A 22,320-nucleotide genomic window follows, 5' to 3' on the forward strand; every position below is an offset into this window, starting at 1 on the left:
TCTTACCCATATTATTGACTATGTGTATCTGTTTTGTTATAGTTTCGTGACTGTAGAGAAGAAATCCTAAAGTTTTTATGTATTTTCTTAGAAAAAATTGGCCAGCAGATCGAGCCTTACTCTCTTGATATTAAGGTAAAGTGGAAAAAACATACCTCATGCTATATCAGTATCTAGTTTATCTTATGGTATAAGGCACTTGGGTTTTTATTTTATTTATGCCTTTCTTATTGGGGAGTTTTCTTATGTATACTTGATTGTGTTACAAATGAAGTGGGCTGTTCCTTCCCACCCTGTCACCTAGGCTGGAGTGCAGTGGCACAATCATAGCTTACTACAGCCTCAAATTCCTGGCTCAAGCTATCTTCCTACCTAAGCCTCCCAAGTTGTTAGAATTAGCGGTACGTACCACCACACCCAGCTAATTTTTAAATTTTTTTTATTTGTAGAGATGGTGTCTCACTCTGTTGCCCAGGTTAGTCTTAAACTCCTGGCCTCAAGTAATCCTCCCACCTTGGCCTCCCAAAATGCTGGGATTACTGGCATGACCCACCATGATTTTTTGGTTCTTGTTACTATTCTTACCTTGGCATATTGTATCAATGTTTTTAATAATTTTTAATCTGTACATTTATATAGTCTGATGTTATACTTTTAATAGCTAGATACTAAATTTTATTATGTCATATGTTGGTATTGCTTCTCTCAGATGTAGTTTTAGCTATAATTGAGACTTAGTTTTTATATTTTATTGATGATTTTGATATGTCTCCTTTTAAAACCTAGAATACTTGTACCAGTGTTTATACGAAAGATAGAGCTGCTAAATGTAAAATTCCGGCCCTGGATCTTCTTATTAAGGTAGTTTTATATTATTTGAGTCCATGTATTTTATATTAGAGCTATAATTTATAAAGCAGAAAATTGGAGTTTTGGGGGAGGATAGGATCAAATCATATTGATGTGTGGTTAAGATAACACATTTTCCAACCATTACCTGACAATACCCTTGTATTTTGTTCTTAGACCCTTCTGGATGGTAAAAGAAGAATTTTGTGTTGTGAGGGAAATGAAGGGGAAAAATAACTAAGGCATTTGCTGCTCTTCCATTTATCACCCTTACTGCTTTTGGCAAAACCTAATGCTATTAGGAATTGCCAAAAGATTACCTTGCTTCTCAGTTTTTTCCTGAAGCCTCAGCAGTGGGAGTGGGTCTGCATGTTGCATTTAAGTTGTCATTGGGGCTCTCTCTCATCCATGTCTCTGTTTCCTTTTGCATCTGTATTTTAGAATTCCTTCAAGTCGTTGGTCCTTGGTCTTGAGTGCCTGTGGGAGAATGGTTCTAGTCATGTTATTGGTTTCTTAGGAAGGTAAAATTAAGTCTAGATCACCCTTCCCCTTGTGTTCTCCCACCACCCACTTAAACCCCAACTTCCAAATAATCTGGGTGGATAAGAGTTTTGAGAGGCTAGGTATAAATCCCCAAGAGATACCTGATTCTGAAACTTTGCTGTGTACAGGTGCACTGAGCTACAGAAAGCCTTTTCTTTAGTTTTCTCTTTAGAAAATGCTATTTGTATTCTTTTAGTTACTTCAGACTTTGAGAAGTTCTAGACTTATGGACGACTTTAAAATTGGAGAATTATTTACTAAATTTTATGGAGAACTTGCAGTGAAAACAAAAATACCAGATACAGGTGAGGTGCATATGAATGTTTTTTTCAAGTATTTTAGCAAATTAATGTGAACAAATTATTAGTGTAAGACATAGGTTTCCATTACTAAGGTCTTTATATGTTTTACAGATGAATCTTTTTGGTGAAAACAAACCAAAATGGAAACAAACGAAAACAATATGTTAATACTTCTGTTTTTAAAAATGTTAATCTTTACAAAATGATTCCTTTAAATAGAAAACTCACAACACATGTCAAATATAAGTAGTAGATTTGGGTAAAACTCACTGGGAAAGATTTTAGTCTGCCATATTTCGTATGTGAAATTACTTTTGAACTAAACATTTTCTCATTTTCTTAGTCATACATTTTTACTTTTCTAACTTATTTAACTGAGTTTTAGGCCTTCATTTGTTTAAAATTTATTTTTCAGTCTTAGAGAAAGTATATGAGCTCGTAGGAGTATTAGGAGAAGTTCATCCTAGTGAGATGATAAATAATTCAGAAAACCTGTTCCGGGCTTTTCTGGGTGAACTTAAGATCCAGGTATGATGAATTTTATTAAATTCTGCTTCCATAGACTTGGTTGTATTTTTCTATTTTAATGATACCATCTTAAAACTTTCCTTTTAGATGACATCTGCAGTAAGAGAGCCCAAGCTACCTGTTGTGGCAGGATGTCTTAAGGGGTTGTCTTCACTTCTGTGCAACTTCACTAAGTCCATGGAAGAAGGTATTGCTTGGCTTCGTTTGATTTTCTTTCTCTATTGAAAAGCTGTAAGTTTAAAAAGAATGGCATGTTTATTTTTTTGAACTTTTAAACCAATTGTGAATTTACATGCAGTAGTGAGATGTAATCCAGGGAGACCTGTACACCCTACCCAGTTTCCTGTGCTGGTGGCTTCGTTCACTATGATAAGGAAAAGCCCCTGTTAGGGGGCCCTGAGGCAAAATCCATTGCTGATTGGATACCTGTGAAGCTTATCCTACTAATGATAGGGAAAGCCCCCCCCCCCCCCCCCCCGCCCCCCCCAGGGGCCCTGAGGCAAAAACCACTACTGATTGGATACATGTGAAACTTACTGCTGATTCCACCATTAATTGGATGTTGGTTGTGTGTAACCCCAAGAAGTGTATAAAACTGGAGGGAAATAAGGAAGCAGTGCTCAGAATTTGGTGGTATGCCCCTGTGAGCCCACCGGCGAAATAAAAGCTGATTCTCTGACTCTCTGTGTGCTGCTGGGTTCTTTCCCTGGTCAATTGCTGGTCACTTGCCGCAACAACTAAGCACAGTAGCACAACTGGGCATCAGTGTTGATGCTGCCCACCGACCTTCATCAGAACTTACCACTTTCATGTGCATCAGTTTGTGTGTGTGTTTACTTGTATGTAAGTCTCTCACACTTGTAAGTTTGTGTATGTGTGGCTACAGTTAAGTTACTGAACAAATTCATCACCACAAGGGTCTCTTGTGCTACCCTTTTATATTCATAGTTGTAATACTTATATACCATAGTTATATGACTTCCCCCCCAGCTCCCTAATCCGTCTCTGTCTGTAGTTTTGTCATTTCAAGAATGTTATGCAAATGGACTCATAGTATGTAACTTTTTGTATCTGGCTTATTTAACTTAGCATAATGTCTTTTAGGTTCATCCATGTTGCAACATGTCAGGATTTTCTTCCTTTTTTTTTTTGAGACAGAGTCTCGCTTTGTTGCCTAGGCTAGAGTGAGTACCGTGGCGTCAGCCTAGCTCACAGCAACCTCAAACTCCTGGGCTCAAGCAATCCTCCTGCCTCAGCCTCCCAAGTGGCTGGGACTACAGGCATGTGCCACCATGCCCGGCTAATTTTTTCTATATATATTATTTGGCCAATTAATTTCTTTCTATTTATAGTAGAGACGGGGTCTCGCTCTTGCTCAGGCTGGTTTCGAACTCCTGACCTTGAGCAATCCTCCCGCCTCGGCCTCCCAGAGAGCTAGGATTACAGGCGTGAGCCACCGCGCCCCGCCTTCTTCCTTTTTTTTTTTTTGAGACAGGTCTTGCCTTGTCACCTGGGCTAGAGTGCAATTAGTGTCATCTAATTGCACTAATCTTTTTTGCACTAATTTTTTCTATATATTTTTAGTTGGGCAATTAATTTCTTTCTATTTTTAGTAGAGATGGAGTCTTGCTCTTGCTTAGGCTGGTTTCGAACTCCTGACCTTGAGCGATCCACAAGCCTCAGCCTCCCAGAGAGCTAGGAAGCCACGACGCCCATCCTGCAACACTCTTGATAGTAGCCAAAAACTGTAATCAAACAAAATGTCCATCAACAGATGAATATATAAGCAAAATGTGCTACATACATGTAATGGAATATTATTTATCCTTAAAAAGCAAGAAAATTCAGCCCAAGTGCGGTGACTCATACCTGTAATCCTAGCACTTTGGGAGGCTAAGTGTGAGGATTGCTTGAGGCTAGGAGTTCGAGACCAGCCTGAGCAAGAGTGTGACCTCATCTCTACAAAAAAGTAGAAAAATTAGTGGGCCACTGTGGCACGTGACTATAGTCTCAGTTACTTGGGAAGCTGAAGTAGAAGGATCACTTGAGCCCAGGAGTTTGAGGTTGCTGTGAGCTAGGCTGATGCCACGGCAGTCTAGCCCAGGCAGCAGAGTGAGACTCTGTCTCTAAATAAATAAATAAATAAAACTTTCTTGTTTTTTTTTTTTTTTTTGAGATAGAGTCTCACTCTGTTGCCCAAGAAAGTTTTTGTGTGTGTGTGTGTTGGACATGGTTAACTGGAGACACTTATGGAGCATCCAGGCTTAGATGTCAAGACCTTGAGCTACACATTTGGCTGTGTTCAGTATTAGGTACTTTCTAAGCTCCAAGTGTGAGCAAGATGAGCCGGAGCCAAGTGTGGAGAGACTAGGCAGAGAGTCTTGGTGGTGCAGACTGCTTCCCTCCCAACAGGGTTTGATGTTTGGCCTTGAAAAAGTTATTTAATCCCCCAAACAACCCTAAATTAAGGTATGTACTGTCCCTTTTGGAAATAAGAAAATTGATGTCCTGAGATGTTATCTAACAAAGCTTATTAAAAATGGTAAGTTAGAATTTAAACCCATGTCTTTGTTCTTCCAGATTTTCTCCCTAATACTTTACCTCGGTTATAACTGCGGCAATAATCACTTGCAACTCTCTAGCTGGATCAAATGATAGAAGATGTTTCTCCTAAATTCATAAGAGACTGTTGGGGTTAATGGAGATGTCGAGCTGTCTGAAATAAAGCTGTTGGTTGTACAGTTGTTGGTAAAGTGTGTCAGGTGATACTATTGTTATGATGTAACAGAGGCTTCTTCCTCTTTCTCCAGATCCCCAGACTTCAAGAGAGATTTTTGATTTTGCACTAAAGGCAATTAGTCCTCAGGTAAGATTAATATTACTCTAAATCTTTTACAGTTGAGACTTGTGATTTCCAAACACTGACAATGGATATTTTTCTAAAATAGATTGATCTGAAGAGGTATGCTGTGCCCTCAGGTAAGATTCTGTATTTAATGAGGTGTACTGCCTTTGGATTACTAGATAGCATTTCGAGTAAGCTTTTGCAAACTCTGAGTTAAAGTAAATGTGATGACATCTGTGATGCTGCACACACAGTTTTTACAGAGAAGCTTTTGGCGACTTAGTAAGCTCTGGTTGAGATGGTCATACTCTGTTTACATGATTTAAAAAAAATTTTGTTTTAAGGGTGTCTTTCAGGGGATTCAAGCTGTCTGACTGTTGTTTTGAGATTTGTTGGCTAAATTGTGGGCCTGTTGATTCCCCTGGAGGCTGGCAGTATAAGAGTGCAGATCAGCATCTCCGGGCTATTGTAGTATAGTCTCCTACATCTTCACGCACGCAGTTTTTACTTCGACATATACCTGCAGCTTTCTTGGGTCTCTGTTCTGGTTTATGCTGTCTTATTTGAAACATAATGGTTCTTGCGTTTGCAGCTGGCTTGCGCTTGTTCGCCCTGCATGCATCTCAGTTTAGCACCTGCCTTCTGGACAACTACATCTCTTTATTTGAAGTATTGTCAAAATGGTGTGGCCATACAAATGTAGAATTGAAAAAAGCTGCACATTCAGCCCTGGAATCCTTTCTGAAACAGGTACTACAAATTCAACTTTCATTTAAAAATATTTTTCCACACAAAGAATTAAATTCCAATCTTATACATATACATTTGAAAAATAAATACAAGTCAGCCTATTAGCTTCCATAGTAAATTAAAACAGAAAGCTGCTATTGGTCAGCCAGCCTCATGGGAGGCAGCTGCACTGAAGGAGAGCTCAGGAGATGCCAGGCTTGATTAGGGCCTCAGAGCCACGGCTGAGGGGGGTCCAATGGAGTGAAGATGTGGAGGTGGGCAGGGGTGGGCGGCCGGCAAAGGTGGGTGGCGCCAGGATTGGGGAGGAATCCTGTCTCCGAGAGGTGAGGGCTGGCTGTCCAGAGTCAGATCACCTAAAGAGCGAGGGAGGCCCCTTGCCCTCGTGTTTTCCAATAGGTAGGGTGTGGGCTGCAGAACTCGAGCCTGCAAGTTTGGCAGCACGCCTTGGCTGGCCAAGGGGAATGTTCCTGTGGTCCTGGGCATTGCTCTCGAGGCTGTCTCAAGTTGCAGAGGTATCTGGGGGGCCTGCAGTTTAGGCTAGTCACCAGGGAACCAGACTGCTTAGGTTGGCTCTGATGGAAAACACTGGTGATTTACAACAGATTTATTTTGTTTGGAGCAGGGTAATAAATGGATACATGGTAGTTAAATTTACAGTTTAGTCCACAAAAACCTGTGTGAACTGTGTTGCAGATAGTGTTGGCCTGAGATTCATAGCCTGGGTGTGCGGGAGGGAGAGGAGAGAGAAAGCACTGCCATCCTTTTGCCAGGTCGGGGTCCAGCTCCATCAAAAACTGAACTAGATATGTCAGATCTTTGGCACCTGCCTCTTGCTTCTGTCCCTCTCACCTTCTTACTGTCCCTTGCTGTCCTCAGCTTTCCAGCAGGCTTGTCATCTCCCTCAAGTTGTTCCCTCAAGTTGATGTGTCTCAGAGCCCCCACCCTAAGTCACACTGTTACCATTGGGTGTGGCCAGCCTCTCCTCCATCCCCCAAAATCATCCAGTGATTTGTTAGATCGTCCAGTGTGACCTGAGGCCCCTGGGCAAGGAGAGACACCCCTACCAGGCAGGACATTCCAGATCACCTCCCAGAAGCCAAGGAGAAGGCCAGACCTCTTTCTGGGCAAGGTTAAATTCTTTACTACACAATCTGGGTATTGTCAGTTTTATCTTTGTATTTGGTCAGAGTGTCAGAAAGAAAGGGCCTATGGTCTGGATTGTTTTGCCCTCTTGTATGACTCTTTTTTGTTTTTTTTTTGACCAAGGTGCTCTTTGCATTATGCTGTTGCTAGACAGGTACTTCCTGCTATATTTAGTGTAAGGTTTTTATTGTTTATAGTGCCCCCATGATGAAGGCCCCTGGCAGGAATTTCTTACATCTCATTATCAGGAAAAACTGAATTTTTTTTTTCATATAGATATTGAGACACTTAAAATCATCTCTTTATTGTAGCTACTGAGAAGTTCAAAGTCTAGCAATTATACATGCATTAGTTTAAAACTCAGCTTTATCGACATATCATATACTAACATGTATGTATGTTAAGTTTACAGTTTGATTTGACAAGTATAGATACCTGTATAATCACTATGTTCAAGACATAAAACATCTCTGTCACTGCAGAGAGTCCCCTCAAGCCTTCTGTGTTATATCCCCACCCCAGCTCCAGGGAACCAGCATTTTTTATCACAAGGAATCAGTGTTGCCTTATTTAGAATTTTATGTGAATCTTACAGTATCTGTTCTTTCATGCCAATTTGTTTTGCTCTACTAATGTATATGGGCATTTTTTATGCTATAGCATGAATAAGTAGTTGATTCATTTTTATTGCTGCATAGTATTCCATGGTATGGCTGTACCATGTTTGTTTTTGGGCATTTGGTTATTTCTGGATTTGGGCTATTATAAATAAAACAGCCAAGAACATTCTTGCCCAGGTATTTTTGTGGACATAATGTTTCTATTTCTCTAAAATAAAAACCTAGAAGTGGGATTGCTGGGTCACATGCTAGGTGTACGTTAAACTTTTTAATAAACTACCAAACCTTTTTCTGAAGTGGTGGCACCGTTTCACGTTCCCAGCAGCAACTTGAGGGTTCTAATACCGTGCATCCTCATCAGCAGTTGGTATTGTCCTTCTTTTTCATTTTGGCCATTCTAGTGGGTATATAATATTATGTTACTATGGTTTCCATTGGGATTTCTGTGGTGACTATTCTTGTTGCCTCGCTTTTGCTTTTAGTCATTCTTATATCTTGTTTTATGAAATATTTGTTTACATATTCTGCTCCCTTTGAAATATATTTTTAAATGAATTTTAGGAGTTTCTACATATTTGGGATATAAGTCTTTCTTTAAAAATAATACAAATAGTTTTTCTTCTGTGCCTTGCCTTTTCATTTTCTTAACAGCATTTTTCAAAGAGCAGAAGTTTAAAATTTTGATGAAATCCAGTTTATCAGTTTTTAAACTGATTCCTCTTTTGTATGTCCTAAGAAATCTTTTTGCCTATCCCACAGTTGGAAAGATTTTCTAACATGTTTCTTTGGGAAGTTATATATTTATTAATTAAAGGCTGGTCAAGTGGAGCAGTGGGAGTGGAGAAGGAACAAAGGACTCTGTAACTAGTTGTGATCAATTAGTTGTAAACACCACTGCACTCAGACCAACCTCTTTGGGAAGTTTAGTAGTTTATAGTTTTAGCATTTACATTTAGGTCTATAGTTCAATTTTTTTTTTTTTTTTTTTGACACAGAGTCTTTGTTAGCCCAGTTAGAGTGCAGTGGCATCATCATAGCTCACTGCAACCTCAAACTCCTGGGCTCAAGCAATCCTCCTGCCTCAGCCTCCTGAGTACCTGGGACTACAAGTACACACCACACCTGACTAATTTTTGTTTTCTGTAGAGGCGAGGTCTCACTGAAGCTGCTCTCAAACTCCTGACCTCAAGTGATCCTCCCTCCTCAGCCTCCCAAGGTGCTAGGATTACAGGCATGAGAGCCACCGTACCTGACCCTGTAGTCCATTTTGAATTAATTTTTGTGTATGGTGTAAAGTAAGGGTTGAAGTTGATTTTTCCCCAATTCCCTGATTCTAGCACCATTTGTTAGAAAGACTCTTTTTTCCCCATTGACTTACCTTGACATGTTTTTCAAAAATCAGTTGACCATCTATGTGTGGGTTCATTTGTAGACTCTCTAGTTTGTTCATATTTATGTCCATGCTTACATCAGTACCCCACTGTTTTAATGATTTCAGCTTTATATTAAATCTTGAAATTAGGTAGTGAATGTTCTCAATCTTCTTTCTTTTCCATTATTTTGCCTATTGTATGTGTATTTTTGAATTTAAACAATACTTCTGTGGAAAGAAATATTCCATTTTTCATTCACTAGCTTTACATAAAGTTTGTTATAAAAAACATTGCAGGTTAGTTGCATATAAGTGAAAAAGTATATAAGAGTACAAAGAAGACTACTACCGAAGCAGGCGGATCGCTGGAGGTCAGGAGTTTGAAATCAACCTGAGCAAGACCCCATCTCTACCAAAAATAGAAAGAATTTAATTGACCAACTAAAATACATATATACAAAAAATTAGCCGGACATGGTAGTTAATGCCTGTAGTCCCTTCTACTCAGGAGGCTGAGACAGAAGGATCGCTTGAGCCCAGGAGTTTGAGGTTGCTGTGAGCTAAGCTAACGCCACGGCACTCTAGCCCAGGCAACAAAAGTGAGACTCTGTCTCAAGGAAAAAAAAAAAATAGAATGTTTGCTGAAAGTACAATAATAGAAAATTAGTAGCAGTTTAAGTGGTTACAAGTAGTATATAAAATGAAAAACTATACTGTAATTAAAATGGCATTGTTTACTTGTTGAGAAACATGATTATGGTATTGTGTCAGTCCACTTTGTGTTGCTATAAAGGAAATATCTGAAACTGGGTAATTTATAAAGAAAAGAGGTTTATTTGGCTCATGGTTCTACAGACTGTCCAAGCTTGGTGTCAGCATCTGCTTCTGGTGAGGGCTTCAGGGAGCTTCCAGTCAAGGCAGAAGGCAAAGGGGGAGCAGGTGTGTCACCTGGCCAGAGAGGGAGCGAGAGAGAGAGAAGGGGGAGGTGCCATACTCCCTCATGAAGTAATAGTGAGAACTCACTTATTACTGTGGGGAGGGCACCAAGCCATTCTTGAGGTATCTACTCCCGACACAGACATCTCCCACTGGGCCCCATCTCCAAAACTGGACATTAAATTTCAGTGTGAGGTTTGGAGGGGCCCAATGTCCAAACAATATTTAGTGTATTCTGTGAAAAAGGAAATTATGAAACAGTATGTGTCTCCTTCTAAAATAAATGGGGAGCAAAGTACCTGGAAAAACAAAGCCGTATGGCTTTGGGTAGGCTTGGGGAGTATATTGGTAGGTTGTCAATGGAAGATGGGTTTTTTTCCTACCTTAGATAATTATTTAAGTTCTTTCCATTCTTGACCTGGACAGTTTTTCTGCTGATATTAGGAATGCTTTTTTGACTACTTCTGTTAGTTCTTGCATTTAGGATGTTACTTAGTTTGGTAAATAGTGATATATTTGCTTCTCAGAGTATATTTTTCCCTTGCCTCACTTAATTTAAGCTTTACAGTTTATAGCTTATTTTTTCAAAAACTGAGGTGCCTTATCTTTCTTTTGGATTGGTAGTTGTAAGCTGAGCTCACTGGCCACCTGACAGCTCTCATTCACTCTCTGGGGACAGGCATTCTCTACAGACTGCTTTCTACTTCATTGGGGAGGCTTAATTCAAAACCTCTTTTCTTATACAGACTTCTTCCTGCATCTCCCTGGTCTCTTTTAGTCCCTTTCTCTGGTAAAATGCATCACATATCCTTATTTAAAAGACTGTCTTTTCTGAACTTGATGGAGACTAAGCAAAATAGAAGCAAAGGGTCTTTATAAGTAAAAGCAATTGTAGCTAACTATAACAGTATGTTAGTAGTAGCTATACAATTCTAGCTTTTTCATGTTTGTATAGAATTCTTTGTTTTGCTATTAAATATTTCTAAAAAGTAAATATGCATTTGCAGGTTTCTTTTATGGTGGCAAAAAATGCAGAAATGCATAAGAGTAAGCTGCAGTATTTTATGGAGCAGTTCTATGGAATCATCAGAAATATGGATTCAAACAACAAGGAGTTATCCATTGCTATTCGTGGATATGGACTTTTTGCGGGAGTATGGCTCATTAATTTTACTGTATTTTATCTTTTTGATTTCATTTGAATGTTTGAAAGAATGTAATTTATTACATTTTTGAGTAGCGTCTCATACTTGTAACAATACAGCTGATCCTTGAATGACACGAGTTTGAACTATGCGGGTCCACTTACATGAGGATTTTTTTCAACCAGATATGATCAAAAATGCGGTGTTTGTGGGATGCAAAATCTGTATATAAGGAAGACTGATTCTTCATCTACAGGGGTTCTGCAGGGCAGAATGTATGCGCAGATTTAGATACACTCAGGGTAGGAGGATGTCCTATAACCAACCCCCATGTATACCGAGGGGCAACTGATATTGTCATTGTTTTATTAGTACTTCTTAGTGTCCACTATGTGCTAGAATTTTGTAAATGTGTTAAATCCTCATAACTCTTTAATTGAGACCCAGGCAGCTTAGGGAGCTTGTCAAAGGACTTGCAGAATTGATAGATCCAAGCCATAAATCTAAGTCTGAAGAGTAGGAGCACCATGTTTTCTCCTCTGTGCTGTACTGCCCCTTATTTATAAAGTAAAATTGTAGTTGATTTCACTCAAAGTTTTAGAAAGAGAAGTACATGTGACAGGAAGAGTTTTATTTATGAATATTAAGAATAACCCGGCCGGGCGCGGTGGCTCACGCCTGTAATCCTAGCACTCTGGGAGGCCGAGGCGGGAGGATTGCTCAAGGTCAGGAGTTTGAAACCTGCCTGAGCAAGAGCAAGACCCCGTCTCTACTATAAATAGAAAGAAATTAATTGGCCAACTGATATATATATAAAAAATTAGCCAGGCATGGTGGCGCATGCCTGTAGTCCCAGCTACTCGGGAGGCTGAGGCAGGAGGATTGCTTGAGCTCAGGAGTTTGAGGTTGCTGTGAGCTAGGCTGACGCCACGGCACTCACTCTAGCCTGGGCAACAAAGTGAGACTCTGTCTCAAAAAAAAAAAAGAATAACCCTAGTTATTTCTCTCTTAGTGGATCTCTGTGACTTCTACTTTATAGAGAAAACAGCTTCCTCTCTCTCTTCCTATAAATTTATCCATCAGTCTGTAGTCTGTCTTTATTTTATTGTTATTTTTCAGAGACAGGGTCTCACTGTGTCCCCCATGCTGGTATGAAGTGGCATGATCATAGCTCACTGCAGCTGTGAACTCCTGGGCTCAAGTAGTCCTCCTGCCTCTGGCTCCCAAGTAGCTGGGACTACAGGCACACACCACCTTGCCTGGCTAATTTTTTAAATTTTTTGTGGAGATAGGGTCTCGCTATGTTGTCCAGGCTGGTCTCAAACTCCTGGGCTCAAGTCATCCTCCTGCCTCAGCCTCCCAAAGTGCTGGGATTACAGGCATGAGCCCACTGAATCCTGCCTCTCTCCCTTTTTTTAAATCTTCATCTTCGTTTGTCTCTGTCAGCTCCTTTAAATATGCTTAGGGCAGAAGAAACAGCACATAAGTCTCAGAGGTAAAGGACAGCATGGGATTTTCCTTTTACGTTTGTGGTCTACCTAACCTCAGCCTGTCCCCGTGTCTAGGGCATGATAGACAAGCAAAGAGGGAGAGGACTGTGAAAGATAAACCAGTCTGGACCAGGTTTGGAAGTCTAGAGAAGCCTTTGAAAAGTCTGAAATTGGGTAGTTGCGGTAACAGACTTAGGATTTAAAAAAAGATGGCCCTGGGTATGGTATAGCAGTGTGTCTCAGTTAGGTGTTGTCTCTGGTCCCTCCTGTGCATGGCCAACCTTGGGGAGCAGAGACTGCCTCTCATTTGTCTTCAGTACCCACTGTCTAAAGAGTGTGTAGTACTATAGCTGACAATGTTCAGAATGTGATTATGGGTTATTGTAAAAAGCATCTTTATAAGATACTGCACTTTATAGAATCTGTATTTCTTCTCAGTTAAAAAGCTTGTTAATATTCAGTTTATAATCCCATGGCTTAACATGACCCTGACACCTTAAATGCCATTATTTGATATTGATAAGACTGATGGACTTCCGCTTTACCTTTCTTAAAGCCTTGCAAGCTTGTAAATGCAAAAGATGTTGACTTCATGTATGTTGAGCTCATTCAGCGCTGCAAGCAGATGTTCCTCACCCAGGCAGACACTGTCGATGACCATGTTTATCAGATGCCAAGTTTCCTCCAGTCCATTGCAAGTGTCTTGCTTTACCTTGACACAGTAAGTGAAATATTTAAGTTAAACTGAGTGCAATTTTAAATATTTGATCTTTTCTTCAAATACTTTGATGGAGTCATTCAATGCATTTAGTGCAGGCAGTGTTGTGATAAACATGGTATTTTTAGTTAGTATTTTCTGTCAACAGAATTATCATCATGAAACTTGAATTTTTTGTTATACAGAACAGGGTCTTTCCATCTTTCTAAAAGATTAAAAATTGCCCTTTGGGATAGAATTTACCTTAAGACAGTTTTATTCTGATTTTCTTTTAGACAATCACAATAATAAAACATAACGCTTAGCAGATTAGATAACAAGCCAGGTTTTCCACTTATCTAATATATGTCTAATTCAGTTGTAATTACTTTGAATATTTGTATTGTTCCTATATTTATTTATTCCTTCCTCTAACTTTTAGTTTTTTTCTCCATTTCTGGTAGGTTCCTGAGGTGTACACTCCAGTTCTGGAGCATCTCATGGTGGTACAGATAGACAGTTTCCCACAGTATAGTCCAAAAATGCAGCTGGTGTGTTGCAGAGCCCTAGTGAAAGTTTTCCTAGCCTTAGCAGAAAAAGGACCAGTTCTCTGGAATTGTATTAGTACCGTGGGTAGGTTTGAAATTCTTTCTTGTTTTTATGATGAATGATGAATAAATAACATATTATTTGATATAGGTAAAGAAAATCTGTTTGCCACATTCTTTTGTATCTTTGATAGCTTTTGATGAACTCCTAAATTTTGGTGGGAGTTCATCTTCCTTTTTTCATCCTTTTACTTCTGAATCTTAAGAGTTTAAATTTTAAAACTAAAGAGATTAACAAACTTAGAAAAGAAATTGAGAGATAAAGTTAGGTTCCAAAAAATAATGACTATCATTTTTATTGAGTGGTTATATTTTCCAGTGTTTTGTTCATTTTTGTTTTTATTTTCTTTTTTTAGTGCATCAGGGTTTAATCAGAATATGTTCTAAACCAGTGATCCTTCAAAAGGTAAATTCTGAATTTAATGTTTTGAAAATTATCTTTTATCACTGAAAGTTAGAAATGTTGCTGAGGTTTTATGTAAATACATAAAAGTGGCCTTTCTTGGTTGTTAGCCATGCCTTACATTTAGAAAAGTGTAGGATGTAATGCCTTTATATTTTGTTAGATAAATACACTTCTCCTAAGGTATGAAACATCTTTAAGCATAACTTCACTGTTATATACATTTTTACAAAAAGGAAATGTTTTCTCTCTTAAAACTCTAGAACAAAATGCACATTATGTGTATTATGAGAGGCGTATCTTAGTTCTTAGAAACTACAGGAAATAGGTTGAGATGAGAGATTGAACTGTGTAAGAAAGTGAGATAGATTTCTTCCCCCTCCCTGTTTACCCGTCTTACCCTCCCTCCTCTAAAAAAAAAAAGGAGCAAGATAAAATTTAAGGGTCTCCAATCTATGGTGAGTTGTATAATTATTATATTATATATTACAATGTAATAATAATAGAAATAAAGTGCACAATAAATGTAATATGCTTGAGTCATCCCAAAACCAGCCCCTTGCTCTCCAGTCCCTGGAAAAATTGTCTTCTATGAAAATGGTTCCTGGTGCCCAAAAGGTTAGGGATTGATGAAATGATTTATAACACATTCAGTAGACAGTGTGTTGTGTTGAAATGCTTGTAGGTGCATCACAATTTTAGTCACAGAAGAGTTATACTTTTTTTTTCAGCTTTTTATTATGCTTTCATAATATGATATCTTCCTCAATATAATTATCTAGTCTCCTATTGGTAGCTGTTTTAACTTAGAAAATTCAGAAAATCAGCAAGTTCTGGCAGTAGTGCTGCTTTTGTGAATTCACCAGCAAATATTGGCATGTTACCTTCCTTGCCAGGGTTCTGAGTCAGAATCTGAAGACCGTCGTGCCTTGGGGGAAGTCAGAACTGGCAAATGGAAAGTGCCCATGTACAAAGATTATGTGGATCTTTTCAGAAATCTCCTGAGCTGTGACCAGATGATGGTAAAATTTACAATTTGAAAGCCATGAAAGTACCCTACTTCCTCTCTTTATTAGTCTCCAATATTTTAGAATTAAGACTTACTTATTTCAGAATTACATTTTACCAACTTTCAAATGTTTTTTCAAAAACATGTACTTCGAGTAATAAAGAATTAAGTCAGGATAGTCTAAGGACAGTTAAAGTGAGACTAGAAAAAAAATGAGTTGAAAGGAACACAAACATAGGCCTCTTTTTAACATCAGTTAGTTACTGTTGCTGAACCCCCATTTTAGCTTTCAGTAGCAGTGGATGCTAAGTTGTTCTTTCTAGTAAGTCCAGCCTTTTAGGTAACAAAAAATATTAATATTAATAGTATTATCCCCATAAAAGAGCTATTCTCTTTTTCTTATTTTTTTCCCCTCATCCACCACTCCTGTATTCTCTTTTATATATAAAGATGAAGATAAATCCAACAGGTTTAGTAGGTATGAAGAGGATTCGTGCATAGCTATTATTTACATCACTTCTGATTGGAATAACAACTTCTATCTAATATGTTCTAGCAGATGTTTCTTTAGTGTCTACTTTAACCCAGGTTGTGGCTAGTATTTTAATATATACCTTGACTGAACATTAATAGCCTAGGACAAGCTATTTTTGTTAATAAATGTTTCCTGTCCTATGAGAAATCTTAGGTGTTTTTTAGTTTTTTTCCTTACTGACATAAAATAGTGTAGCAGTTGATAGTAATTTTACCCAAATCTATCTTTTTTATGTGTGATGTTAGATATTCCTATATTTTGAGGTTAAGTCCTGTAAAATATTTGACTGAGTATAGGCAGAGTAATTGGCCTGGAATTTTGGAATGGTAAAATAGGTTCACTTTTAAAGAAATGGTAGAGTCCATTTTAAAGAAATGGACTTTTAAATCCATATTGAAGATGGATATATATGTGTGTATATATATATATATATATTTATATTTATATAATTTTTAAAATCTATATGTATGGGCCGGGCGCTGTGGCTCACGCCTGTAATCCTAGCTCTTGGGAGGCCGAGGCGGGCGGATTGCTCAAGGTCAGGAGTTCAAAACCAGCCTGAGCAAGAGCGAGACCCCGTCTCTACTATAAATAGAAAGAAATTAATTGGTCAACTGATATATATATAGAAAATTAGCCGGGCATGGTGGCGCATGCCTGTAGTCCCAGCTACTCGGGAGGCTGAGGCAGGAGGATCGCTTGAGCCCAGGAGTTTGAGGTTGCTGTGAGCTAGGCTGACGCCACGGCACTCACTCTAGCCTGGACAACAAAGTGAGACTCTGTCTAAAAAAAAAAAAAAAAAAATCTATATGTATGTATGGATAAGGTATCAAATGATGTTGTCATAAATTAGGAAGGTATCTAAATTTTGTAGCTTGAAAACTTCCAGGTAAGTCTGCTACAGTTTATACATCACTGTTTCCATAATATATAAATATACATCTATGTCTATAGATATATCTATATATATTAATGCTGATAAAATACACTAATACTTTTTTGCACAGGATTTTGAAATTTATTATTTTTCTTTATTTAAAGGATTCTATCATAGCAGATGAAGCATTTTTCTTTGTGAATTCCTCCCTTCAAAGACTGAACCGTTTACTATATAATGAATTTGTAAAATCTGTTTTGAAGATTGTTGAGAAATTGGATCTTACACTAGAAACACAGATGGTTGGGGAACAAGAGGTTAGAAGTTTTTGTCAATAATTTTGCATCATTTTTATACGAATTCTGTTTGCATGTAAATAACGGATAACAGCACATTTGAAGGGGACTGAAGAAAGTTGGTTTCTTCAGAATTATGTGCCATTGATACTTTTCTATTGGTTGTGGCCTAATATATACAAAATGTTATCACTGGATTGTTCTAAAAGTAATTTATATGTTTAATATGTTAAAGCAATTTTTTTGAAAAAGGCTTGTTTATTCATTCGTTAGCAATAGTGAAGAGTGATAAACATCTTATTTTGCATATAGGTGCCTTTTTGCAGTATTACAGGGAAGGTTGGGGTTCTTGTTTAGAGTTAAGGAAATTCCAAATTGATGTATAAAGTGTCAAATGTATTTTCAAGGTAGTAGAATATAGATAATAGGCAGAGAAAGAAGAAAGTGCCCTCTTTTTTCTGTACACAGTTTTCCTAGCCTGGGTAAAAAGGTAAGTCATGGTTTAAAGTTGCCAGCTAGGAACTGTCCTGCTATTTATTGTCTGAGGAGTTTATAGGAACCAGATGCCATGGTATCGAGGCTCGTGGGAAAACCCTGAGTTCCACTGGAAAACGTCTAGCTTGCTTTCGAGCATGGTGGTTTTTTCAGAATAGATTGTGCTCGTTAGAATTTGTGTGTATGTACTTCTACTACAATCCTGTGAAGTTAGATGAGATGATGGGGAGGATGTGCAGAGGATAAAGAAAGGAAACAGGATAAGGCTATGGCCATGCTTGCTTTACTGCATTTGTAAAGTTCTGTTTTTTTATGCTGGGTGATAGGAACCAGTATGTGTTTTATTGCTTTCTGTGCTTTGTGAAAATAATTTCATTAAAAAAAAAAAACTTACCAAAAGGTACTTGGTGAAACTTCCTATAACTATGTCAGTCAATAGACCTGCATTTTAGAAAACGTGTCTATCGTCCTTGCTGTCTTTTTTTTTTTTTTTTTTTGAGACAGAGTCTCACTTTATTGCACAGTCTAGAGTGAGTGTCGTAGCATCAGCCTAGCTCACAGCAACCTCAAACTCCTGGGCTCAAGCAATCCTCCTGCCTCAGCCTCCCGAGTAGCTGGGACTACAGGCATGCGCCACCATGCCCAGCTAATTTTTTTTCTATATATATTAGTTGGCCAATTAATTTCTTTCTATTTATAGTAGAGATGGGGTCTCACTCTTGCTCAGGCTCTTTTGAACTCCTGACCTCGAGCAATCCGCCCGCCTCGGCCTCCCAGAGTGCTAGGATTACAGGCGTGAGCCACCGCACCCGGCCATCCTTGCTGTCTTGAGTGGCTTCCCTTTCTCCTCTGTTCCCTGCCCTTCTTGCTTCCTTCCAGTAGGTCAGCTATGCCTCTGTTATCACTAACCAAATACACCTGGTCTCCAGCCTTGTCCTCCTTTATTAGTTCCTACTGTGTATTTTCAACCACTTGTTTAACATTTGAATTTGAATACATGATTGTATTTGATAACACATATTTGGTGAACAAACTTAATATGTTTAAGATTGAACTTCAGGCTGGGTGCATTGGCTTACACCTATAGTTGTAGCATTTTGGGAGGCAGGAGGATCAATCATTTGAGGCTGGGAGTTTGAGACCAGTCTGGGCAACATAGTGAGACCTTGTCTCTACAAAAAATAGAAAAATTAGTCGAGTGTGGTGGCTTTTACCTGTAGTCCCAGCTACTTGGGGGACTGAAGCGGAGGGATTACTTGAGCCTAGGAGTTCCAGGGCTCCTGGAATAGGAGCCATGATCATGTGAGCCATGATCATAGTGAGCCATGATCATAGTGAGCCATGATCATGCCACTGAACTCAAGCCTAGGTGACAGAGCAAGACCTGTCTTTAAAATTAAAAACAAAATGAAACAAAAAACTGAATTTCATATACTTCCCTCCAAATCATACTTTTTTCATTTGTCTTATTGCTGTTAATTATTCCTTTGTTTCTCAGCTTGAAATCACCAAGTCACCTTTTGAAATTCTACCTTTGTCATGGCATTATTGCCAGCTCCTTCAAGAATTGCTACCCCTGGTAGTTTTGTATTTTCCCCAATCTTTCATCCCTTCCTATAAGTCCCATCCTTTTTATCAAACTGTGAGCCCTTGAGGACCCATCTCTCTTTCTCATTTTGTGTGTTTCATCACAGCATCAGGTCTTGACCATGAAATCAGTTGGAAAGTTATTTCTTGAATGATTCATGATTGAATAGTACAATGTTTGTTTGGTATAATTAATTTTTAAGGATGGAGATGAAGCTACTGGTGTTTTAGTGATCCCAACTTCAGATCCAGCTGCAAACTTGCATCCTGCTAAACCTAAAGATTTTTCAGCTTTCATTAACCTGGTGGAATTTTGCAGGTATTTTGTAAAATTCTAATTATTTAAGAGTAAAAAATTATTAGTTATTGGCCATAATATAGGAAATACCCTTATACAGATATAAGCAATGAAATATTAATAGTAAAAGATAAAATCATTTATGTAGGCCTTTAAAATATTTCTAAATCTACCAGTATAGAGTTCTTTTTTTAATGTTTAAAAGATCTTCAGGTAGAGAAAAATGGAATATAGATCCACCTAAAAATTTTATATAAATGGAATTGTAGTTCATAATTGTTTGTCCCTTATAATTATAAAGCTGAATAAACATTAGTATGATAAGGATTTCTACCTTAAGCTTTAATTTGTTTTTGCAGAGAGATTCTGCCTGAGAAACAAGTAGGATTTTTTGAACCATGGGTGTACTCATTTGCATATGAATTAGTTCTGCAGTCTGTACGGTTGCCCCTCATCAGTGGTTTCTACAAATTGCTTTCTATTGCAGTGAGAAATGCCAAGAAAATAAAATATTTTGAGGTGAGTTTTTTTTTTTGAGGACATTGAATATTCCTATATTTTGTTAGGTTGCATGAGCATATAAAAAAGCATTATAAAATACATGATTATGACATGCAGTTTTAAAGTCTACTAGTTTTATTTTACGTGTTTTTAAAAATTGATACGTAAGTGGCAGTTCGATGACACTTTTAAAAATGTTAGTGGCATTTTCCACTCTGATTTTCTAGCACCTGGCTAATTGTGTAAGATTAGCAGGGCTTCTCAAAGTGTGGTCCTGGGACCAGCAGCATTGAGCATTACTTGGGAAGGCTCTGGCCTTCTTCAGACTTAATCTTATCACAAATCCTGGGGGCAGGACTCAACCATCTGTGGGTAAGCTGCAGGTGATCCTGGTGCCCAGTGAGGTTTGAGAACAACTGGGTTAGCACCCTGGTGGCACCAGTCAGTCATGTGAGGAGCCCACTTGGGTAATTAGAGGGTGAGACAGGAAGGGGGAAGTGGACTTAGCCATGCCCATGGCTTTTGACCAGTTGTCTACTTTCCTTCTTCTCTCTCTGTTCTGACTGGCCTCTGCTTTGGAATGTCCTTTAAGCCAATTCTCCTTTCCCTCTGCTCTATATATCTGTAAAGTGAAACAGATTGCTCCCTTCGAAAATGGGCTGGGAACTGGTGGATTAGGTTACAGAATCATGTGACTCTTGCTCAGTGTATTAATTTGCTATTTTATTTGACAGGGAGTTAGTCCAAAGAGTTTGAAACATTCTCCTGAGGACCCAGAAAAATTTGCTTGCTTTGCTTTATTTGCAAAATTTGGTAAAGAGGTAATTTTTAAATGATTTATCTTAGTGTTATCATGGACTCTTTTTAAATGAATGTTATTGAAAAAAATTGTGATCATAAATGATTTAATTATTTGGAAATTAGTTTGCTAAATCTAGATTGGGAATGAAGTCTTAAAAAAACTAATAGGAAATTATTGTGCTTCAAAAGTCCCTTGAATTTTCTTAAAATAATTCAATTGAGTGATGACAACTCAAAATTAAATAAATTCTTTGGTTTTTCTATATAGTGGGAATAAAGTACTTCAGCAAATTAACTTTTTCTAGAGGTCAGTGCTTAATTTGTAAGTGAATGCAATCATGTCAAATAAGGCTACATGCCCACTTTTTGTATTTGAAAATTGGGCAAATAATTTTTAATTGATTCTCAAATTGTAGGCTCTGTTCAGGTACACAGCCTTGTTTTCTTCTTCTTTCTTGTGAAGGTAGCAGTTAAAATGAAGCAGTACAAAGATGAGCTTTTGGCCTCCTGTTTGACCTTTGTTCTGTCCCTGCCACATGACATCATTGCACTTGATGTTAGAGCCTATGTTCCTGCATTGCAGGTAGGTGTGTCGTCTCAAGCAGAGCTGTCTCCTGGTCAGTCTTGTGTTTCCTAGAGAATGTGGGGATTCCAAGGTCTTGCCTGGCAGGCACACCTGGCTCAAGTTTTGCTACTGCCACTTGCTAGTTCTGGGACTTGAGACATTTGACTTGGTGTCTCGGAGCTTTTCTTGGAGGCTGATGAGAATTAAACCTTGTGTATGTTGAGAGTCTGCAAAATACCACAAGCTATGTAGACTGGTGCTGCTTGTTTTCCTTATAATCACCTGGACCCTCTTCCCTCCAGCAGTGTCTGGTGTTCCAGCAATAGAAAGGCATAGTAGTTAGAAACCACTGTTAATTGCTGTGGTTTTCTTTAAATCTTATGATTGCCTGCATTTCAGTTTACGTTGTTTGTATTAACATGTAGATGGCCTTCAAACTGGGCCTAAGCTATGCCCCGCTGGCGGAAGTAGGCCTGAACGCTCTGGAAGAGTGGACAGTTTACATCCACAAACGTGTAATTCAGCCTTATTATAAAGACATTCTCCCTTGTCTTGATGGATATCTGAAGACTTCAGCCTTTTCAGGTAAGGCTTAGAAGAATTGGGTTGTATATCATAATTAACTTGGCAATGTGATAACTATAGTAGGACTGTATTTTTTAACTTCTGAAATTTGAACTCAGCATGCTCCAAATATGTTTGGTATTTTTGTAATCTCTCTAATTCATCTCAATATAATCGAGCTGATAGGAAATATAATCAATGTATTAGAACTATTTTTGATTTACTCACTTATATTCTAGGATTTATAAAATTTTCTAGGACAGGACTCTGTTGTAAATATCTTGAACCCCTAATGGCTCCTAATAGACTGCCTTGTAAAACATGTTTGTTGAATAAATCAATCAGTAATTAAAACTATCAGAAAATTCCATAGTCATTTTAGGTTCTGACTTAATTTCACTTGATTCTTTTTGGTTTTTAAAATGTAACTGATGAAGCTCTGATGGTAGCTAGTTAAGAAGAATTGAAAAGAAAGTCATAGAAGAAACGGGTTTGGGAAAAGATCCAAGGGAAAAACCATCTGGCCAGACAAAAATATTACTATTCAAGAAAAAACAGTAT

General features: G+C 38.2%; 1 protein-coding gene across 4 annotated transcripts in view; it reads left to right on the forward strand.

Annotated features, from left to right (window-relative positions):
• PRKDC (protein kinase, DNA-activated, catalytic subunit) overlaps nt 1-22,320 on the forward strand; it is a 159,173-nt gene that overhangs the window by 2,561 nt on the left and 134,292 nt on the right. For 2 of the 4 annotated variants that reach the window (XM_012790025.2, XM_012790027.2), the window contains exons 3-21: nt 43-135; nt 787-861; nt 1,589-1,697; nt 2,110-2,222; nt 2,310-2,409; nt 5,033-5,088; nt 5,171-5,201; nt 5,660-5,817; nt 10,896-11,042; nt 13,080-13,244; nt 13,685-13,853; nt 14,185-14,234; nt 15,128-15,253; nt 16,817-16,969; nt 19,234-19,349; nt 19,688-19,847; nt 20,564-20,650; nt 21,094-21,213; nt 21,621-21,780. In XM_012790025.2, the coding sequence (XP_012645479.2) occupies nt 43-135; nt 787-861; nt 1,589-1,697; nt 2,110-2,222; nt 2,310-2,409; nt 5,033-5,088; nt 5,171-5,201; nt 5,660-5,817; nt 10,896-11,042; nt 13,080-13,244; nt 13,685-13,853; nt 14,185-14,234; nt 15,128-15,253; nt 16,817-16,969; nt 19,234-19,349; nt 19,688-19,847; nt 20,564-20,650; nt 21,094-21,213; nt 21,621-21,780 (2,188 nt within the window). Of the gene's footprint in view, nt 1-42; nt 136-304; nt 402-786; nt 862-1,588; nt 1,698-2,109; nt 2,223-2,309; nt 2,410-5,032; nt 5,089-5,170; nt 5,202-5,659; nt 5,818-10,895; nt 11,043-13,079; nt 13,245-13,684; nt 13,854-14,184; nt 14,235-15,127; nt 15,254-16,816; nt 16,970-19,233; nt 19,350-19,687; nt 19,848-20,563; nt 20,651-21,093; nt 21,214-21,620; nt 21,781-22,320 lie in introns of those variants that run through there. The other 2 variants (XM_076005322.1, XM_012790028.2) reach the window with 2 other exon arrangements.

The sequence above is a fragment of the Microcebus murinus genome, chromosome 7 (genome assembly GCF_040939455.1).
Source record: "Microcebus murinus isolate Inina chromosome 7, M.murinus_Inina_mat1.0, whole genome shotgun sequence".
NCBI lineage: Eukaryota > Metazoa > Chordata > Mammalia > Primates > Cheirogaleidae > Microcebus > Microcebus murinus.